The sequence below is a fragment of the Mesoplodon densirostris genome, chromosome 12, assembly GCF_025265405.1.
Source record: "Mesoplodon densirostris isolate mMesDen1 chromosome 12, mMesDen1 primary haplotype, whole genome shotgun sequence".
Classification (NCBI taxonomy): domain Eukaryota; kingdom Metazoa; phylum Chordata; class Mammalia; order Artiodactyla; family Ziphiidae; genus Mesoplodon; species Mesoplodon densirostris.
The window spans coordinates 40,500,625-40,507,947 of record NC_082672.1 but is presented as its reverse complement, the minus strand read 5'-3'; the positions used below and the strand labels follow the sequence as shown (position 1 = coordinate 40,507,947).

At 39.5% G+C, this 7,323-nt stretch overlaps 1 protein-coding gene across 1 annotated transcript; it reads right to left on the bottom strand.

Annotated features, from left to right (window-relative positions):
* Window positions 1-5,674: 5,674 nt before the first annotated feature.
* Window positions 5,675-5,977, bottom strand: LOC132499835 (large ribosomal subunit protein P1-like). The gene has a single exon (XM_060114535.1). The coding sequence runs from the start codon at window positions 5,975-5,977 to the stop codon at window positions 5,675-5,677; it is 303 nt and encodes a 100-aa protein (XP_059970518.1).
* Window positions 5,978-7,323: the final 1,346 nt, after the last annotated feature.

The window sequence follows — 7,323 nt, the reverse complement described above, 5'->3', positions numbered from 1 at the left end:
AAAAAAAAAAAAAAAGGGAAGAAATAGTCCAGGGAGAAAAGGCTAAAATAACAACACTGTTTCAGCTGGAGGAGATAAAGCTACCCTTTGGTTCACATGACTAAAGAGACCTGAGGACAGCTCATCTATTGCCCTGTCCCTTCCTCCCTGCCAATTTCAATGTTACTATAATATAAATATAATGAAACGATTCTGTGCTGAGTCCAGATGTATCCCATTTAGACAGAATGACTTAAGGATTCCATGTTCCGTATTTTCCCCAATGACAGAAAAGTGGGAGCTGGGGGCGAGGAAAGCAGTTTCATTTTAGCTTTAGGGAGACATTCAATGTGTCTCCGTGATGATGAAGTTATAGTTCTGTCCATATGTTTTCTCTTTTTATACCAGACCTGGGAGGGATGGGACAGGCTAGGGAGGCCTGGCAGTGGTCGAGCAGGAAAGTGGGTTACTCTTGATGTTCCTAAATTCTTTCAATTCCTCATTGGCTCTTTTCCCACAGCAAGGGATTAGCCTGGCTTATGTTGAGAAAATAGCAGGTCTCAGAAGAGGATGTGTCCTTACTTAAAACTGACTCAATAAAAGTTTTTTGGATTTACGAAAAATGAAATATTTTGGTAATGGGTAGTCATTTTCCACATCTCAAGAGACAGAAAATACTAAGTCTACTGAAGAAAGTTATGTAATGTCAGATGAGAACCTTCTATGTCTGAGGACTGTGAGAAAACAGGAATAAATTTATGAGATATTGTAAAATCTATTTTTCAAGAAACATGAATGATTAAAATACAAGAAAAATCTACTTAAGATGCTATACATCGGTCCTCATACAAATTACTTACAAATGACTGAAGTTTGCTGAGTAATGTCGATGCTGTAAGTGGGGCTGGGTCCAAGATGGTGGCAAACTGGAGACCTCCTGCCCCATCTTACAGAGTTGGATGGAGATCACTCAGCATCTGGGTTTGGGGCCCTGAAGGAATGCTGGCTCAGGAAACTGAAACCTGAAATGTGAAGCCTGTAAATCTGAATTTTTATTTGAAATTCAGATTAAAAAATAAAATTAAAATAAAAACCCGAAGTGGGTCAAACTAAAGGTGTTTGCTGGGGTCAAGACTAGTTTGTGAAGCTACGCATTTGTGATTTCTGGTGAAGACTGAGTAGAACCTGGTCCCTCATGAGTTTTGCAGCCAGATATGTTTCCACAATCAACAACTCTCTAAAGTTGTCAATATCTTTACAAGTCATTAGCACTAGGTTTTTTTTTTTTTCCTCTTGTGATTGAACTATGCTGGGGAAGAAAGGGAAGAGAAGTTTGGCACCAGCTTTCTCGGAGCTGGACCAGTTTTCCTTCACAGGTGCATTATGCCATGGCATCAAAGCAGAAATCCTGGGGGGGATGGTGAGCAACTGGGGTCCTAACATTGGGGAATGAACTGAGTCCTACCTTAGAAAAATACCTGGAGAAAGTCCTGACTGCAGTCAGGTGGTTGGATTAAATGGCTCCTTAGTTCTCATTCCAGGCTGTGATTACATGGCTCTGAGCCATTTCTGGTGATATCTTTATTCTCTCTCATTATAAATATTGTCTCCTACCTTTAGAAAAGCTTTTCTTCTGCGTTCAAAAAAGAATTACTCTTTCTTCTCCCCAAAAGCCTCTAAAAGTGAATACAAAGAAACTTGCAACTCCTCCTAAATGGACAAGCCCGGCATGTTTTGTCTACGGATTTTTAAAATCATTGGATTGACTAACATTCCAGAATGATGCAAGTCTCCACCACTAAAGGTTTAACTCATACCTAAAATGTTGCCATTATTTGGGGTAATGACATATAATTAAGCCTGCCGACTATGTCTCATGCTTTTCTATCAGTGATTCATGGCTGTTGTCTAAAAGCAGCTGCATATCAGAGCTTTTTTTGTTAAAGCCCTTGTTTGAAATACCCAACAAACAGGGTTTTCTTGATTTATCAGATTATGCAGGTAGTTCATGTGCTTTTGTAAAAACCTGAGCTGATGCCAGCTTCCACTTATATCCACTGCAACTTTTTTTTTTCTCTAGAGATGCTTATGATGTTACCATAAAATATAAGTAAGAAAAAGAAAAAGATAAGGTTGGTTTAACAGGAAACACATTCATTACTGTGTATTTCACAATGCAACACTGTAGAAGAATTCAGGTTATGGGATCTAAGATCTCTCTCCCCCATGGATTTGTATCGTATCCTAACAGGTTCTCTCATGCTTCAGAAGAGGACAGATATGTAGAGTGACTTGCTGCAGAGGAGGTGATCTTCCTAGCACTTTTGTAACTGAAGATTCTAATAGCATGTGACAGTTTCTCCTCACATAAACAGCTAGAATAACAGATGTCTATTCCTTGGGTAGCAAGTCAACTCATCAGATTAGTAAACCAAAGCGAAATCCAGTGTCCTCTCCTTTCTGTGGCAGCAGCTGGGCTTCTAGAGAGGACAATAAACCAGAGGACTTGTTCCATAGAGAAAGGGTTTACTAGCTTCGATCCTTGGTGTTCAGTAAAAAGAAATGTAGATAGAGTTCAGGTAACACAGACACTTTTAAAAGAGTAACTTGACTCTTCACAATTTAATGTAGTGGCATAGAGTGGGAAAAAAAAGGAAAATAATTTTGAGTTTTTCAAAAGGAATTATTATTCAACTTCCAAAAGTACTTTCTGACTGCTCAAAATATATCTCACAAAACACAGCTGCTTTTCAAAATTACTGTCAGGGGCAAGACAGAGGTGTTTGTTTTCCTAGATCTAGAGGTAGAAAGTAAAAAGGGAAAGAGTAGGAACTCACTTGGTTTTTCACTTGAGGGGAAAAAAAAAAAAGAGTTTGATCATGAAAGAGGGATCTGTTTTCCCTAGGCCCTTGATAATTTCTCTCAGCTTTGGCTTGATTTTTATAATGAATAGTTTAAACCCAAATTACAAGTTTAAATTAAGAGCTCTTAATCTAAAATCCTTTTATTCCTAGCAAGAAATAATTTCAGGGATTCATGTGCTGTTGAAATTACTAGCCATATATTTTATTAAGGTTAATCACAGCCACTATCAAAAGAGAGGTAATAATATATGTTTTTCTCTGCTAAGATCAGCTGGTGAAACTGTAGTTCTCACATGGTAGCAATATTCTTGCTAATTATCTAATCATCAGGACAAAGATGTACAGAACCAGGCAGGTTGAGACGGCTCCTGCTGCCGGAGGATTCCCAATCCAAGTAAGAGCTTTGTAGACAGTATGACCTGTTTATCATAAAATATGCTGAGTTATTCAAACTGCTGCCAGTTTTGAGAGCTAGTATTATTATTTCTCTGCTTGAGTAACTGCTGTTAATTGCAATGCACACAATATCATTCTCAAGGATGGGAAATGATATTGATGAGTCTTTTCCTATAATCCTTTCTTTCATTACCCTCTAGTTGCTTATATCAACACATTTATTACTGTCACATTTCCTGAACACTCAAGTATTATTTGCATAGATGAATAAAGCAATATACTACTAAATCAGATGGTATCATGTGAACACACTTATTCAGTGACATAAACTAACTCCTTTGTTTCTCATTGACCTCACTTTAGGTATGTATGGTTCACATTGCATCCTAATAGTGAATGGATTTCTGGACAGATCTCTGAATCTCTCATAGTCTTACTTTAGAGCTTTTTTTTTTTTTGTCTCATGGGAACAAAACTTTGTTGGTGAAGTGATTCTCAAACAGTAGTTTCGTACGAATAGCCTGAGAAGTGTGTCAACATGCAGATTCCAAGGCCCCTATGCTGATTCAATAGATCTGTGTTGGGGCCCAGGAGCTGGTTATCTTCGCACACATCCCAGGTATTTCTGATACAGGTAGCTCACAGACAGTATCTTTTTTTTTTTTTTTTTTTTTTTTTTGCTGCACCATGCAGCTTGCAGGATCTTAGTTCCCCAACCAGAGATGGTACCTGTGCCCCCTGCAGTGGAAGCATGGAGTCTTAACCACTGGACCACCAGGGAAGTCCCTCACAGACAATATATATATATATATATTTTTTGCGTTACGCGGGCCTCTCACTGTTGTGGCCTCTCCCGTTGCGGAGCACAGGCTCCGGACGCGCAGGCTCAGCAGCCATGGCTCATGGGCCCAGCCGCTCTGCGGCGTGTGGGATCTTCCCGGACCGGGGCACGAACCGCGTCACCTGCATCGGCAGGCGGACTCTCAACTACTGCGCCACCAGGGAAGCCCCCCAGACAATATATTGATTAACCCTGAACTAGCGTCAGTCCTGCGTGAAGAATTATTGGGTTTATTTCTTTACTATTTGATTTCCTGGAACTTATTACACCATTTTATGCTTTGGCTTATTTTTTTCCCACAAGATAGAAATTAGGTGAAATTCCTGTCTCAGAGGAGTCTTCTGAATTTACTATTTGTGAAATGTTTAGAGGTCCTGAGTTTGAATAGGTTGTGAAAATTTTCCTAGTGCTGCAGATTCACACTGTGGTCAGTATCTGTCTTGTGCCTGTGAAAACTTCAGTTTGATTGTCATTTATGGAAGATAGTTTAAGAGGATCCTCCTGTTAAAAGCAGCATGGTATCAGGAAGAACACTGGAATAGGAATTAGAGCATCTGGCTATGTTTCAATTGTGACTTTAGCTATAGCTAGTTTGTTTTTGCATTTAGAAATAGGGAAAATATAAATCTACTTTGACTAAAGGATCCTTGAAAATACCAAAGAAGATAACATACATACAAGTAATTTATAAACTCAAATTTGCTATATAGTTACAATAATGACACAAGAATACCGAACACAGGAAGAATCACCTTATTTAAGACTTTATTTAGGGAGCCTATACTTTTTAAGGTCTTGCTGAACAGAGAAAAGTCTTATAGGGAACATGTGGGAACTCTTGGTTTGGAAGAAGCTTCTCATAAACAATCAGAAAGTAATTGAATGTGTGGGAGATTGAGAAGTGTATTCCTCTGAGTATTTCCAGGAATAGACTCACGTAATGTTTATATACTTAGTGGGAGAGTGTTATTGGGAAGCTGGACTGTGATATGTGATCATGACCTTCAGCTGGGAAAAACAAGAGGTAAGTTGAAGTCTATGACATTAAACTTTCCTTTCTCTTTCTTGGGCCTCAGGCACAATGTAACTCCAGCTTCTTTTCATCTACTTGTGCTCTATAGCACAGGTTAGTTTACATGCCCCCCAAATTCACATGTTGAAGCCTAACCCTGAGTGTGATGGCATTAAGAGGTGGGGCTACTGGGAGGTGATTAGGTAATGAAGGTGGTGCCCTCATTAATGGGATAAGGGCCCGTAGACAAGATACCCTAGAGAGCTCCCTTCCCCTATTTCTGTCATGTGAGAACACAGCAATAACGCAGCTGTCTATGAACAAGGAGGCGAGTTCTCACCAGACACTGAATCTATTGGTGACTGGGTCGTGGACTTCTCAGCCTCCAGAACTATGAGAAATAAATTTCTGTTGTTTATAAGCCACCCAGTCTATGGTATTCTTTTCTCTTTTCTTTTTTTTTTTTAAGGATTTGACACATTTTATTTGAATTTGTAGCAACATACCAAGTTGTTTTGCTGCATAAATATTTTGACTTCTTTCAATTTGTTTTTCTCTTTTCCAAAAGGTGGTTTTAAAACTTCACATTTCACATATGGATCTCTCCTTATCATTTTTAGCTGGGGCAGCAGTGGTGAAGGGGGCAGGACCTCTTGCTGGTGCAGCAACAGCCGCTGGGGCAGGTCCACCAGTCCCGACATTGCAGATGAGGCTCCCGATGTTGACCTTGGCCAGAGCCTTTGCAAACAAGCCTGCCCAGAAAGGTTCAGCATTTATACCAGCTGCTTTAATGAGGGCATTGATCTTATCCTCTGTGACCGTCACCTCATCGTCGTGCAGGATGAGGGCCAAGTAGATGCAGGTGAGCTCAGAGACGGAGGCCATCGTGCGGGCGAGGGCTGGGCAAGGGCTGCTGGGCGTGGTGCTAGTCGCCAGATGAAGTGAGGGCCTCACCCCAAAGTGGCCTTACCTTCCTCGGAGGAACAGAGAGCCTTAGCGGCAGCTGAGGAAAGGATACTCTGTGGTATTCTGTTACAGCAGTCAGAACAGACTAAGACAACCTCCTTGATAGTAATGCATGTTCCTTAGAAGAATGGCCTCTGGAACAGCAGGGAATTTGTATTTCACTGTGAGCTGCCAGCCATACCATAATTTTGACATAAAGAACCTGTGGCAGAAGTATCAGTAACCATGACAGTCATTGTGCACACATGGAAACAGCATCTTTGGATAACTTCAAGTTATTCAAATAAGCCTTGAAAGTAGAGAGAAATTGATTGTAATAACCAGAAATATAAAACCTACTGAGTATAAAATTTCATTCCTAGAAAGAAGAAAAATAAAAATATGAGGGGTAAATCTTTATCAATTTTGCTTTTGCCTTCAAGAACTAAAACTTGTGGTACTTTGCACCATTATGATGATTTTACAGTCATCTAAAACATTTAAGTCTTTGCTTTTAGTGAAAAATTTGAATTGGTCTGTTGATCTACCTTTATTTTTGGTGCAGATTCACATTATATTAAAGGAAATACATGCTAAATTTTAGTTAAATTCAGGTTTAGCAGATCTGTACACCAGATGATGAGCTTGTACACAGAATTCACTTGGATTTTTCTTTTAAGAAATAAAAATGACAATTTGCTAAAAGACATGCAGAATTATCAAATAAGACAGATGGTCTTTGATGCAGTTTTCTTTGGATGAAACATAACCACCATGACAGTCAATAGTGTATGCTGAGACAGTTTGGGAAGTGTTGTCCAACCACATGTGAAAATAAGCCTGGCATCCCAGACACGGAGATCCATCTTTCAGTGGAGAAATACTCTCCTTCCTGTAGAACTGTTGCCTAATTCTTGCCATCTTGTCTTTATTAGCCTGAACAGAGCTTGAGGTTTAATTTTCAACCAATCTTTGATTACTCTTAAGTGTTCCTTTTCTGGAATAGGCTTAAAGGTATATTATGGGGTGAAAGTGTTCCATCATTGTAAATCAAACTACTAGCTTCCTAAAACTGCTTGATTTTATTTTTCTGCACTTAATTTTTAAAGAGAAAATGCATATAATGACAATGCAATCTCAGATGGTGAATATTCTTCTTTTTTTTTTTTTTTTTTTTTTTGCCCACGTGGCATGCAGGATCTTAGTTCTCTGACCAGGGATTGAACCTGTGCCCCATGCCCCCTGCAGTGGAAGCACAGAGTCTTAACTACTGGACCACCAGGGAA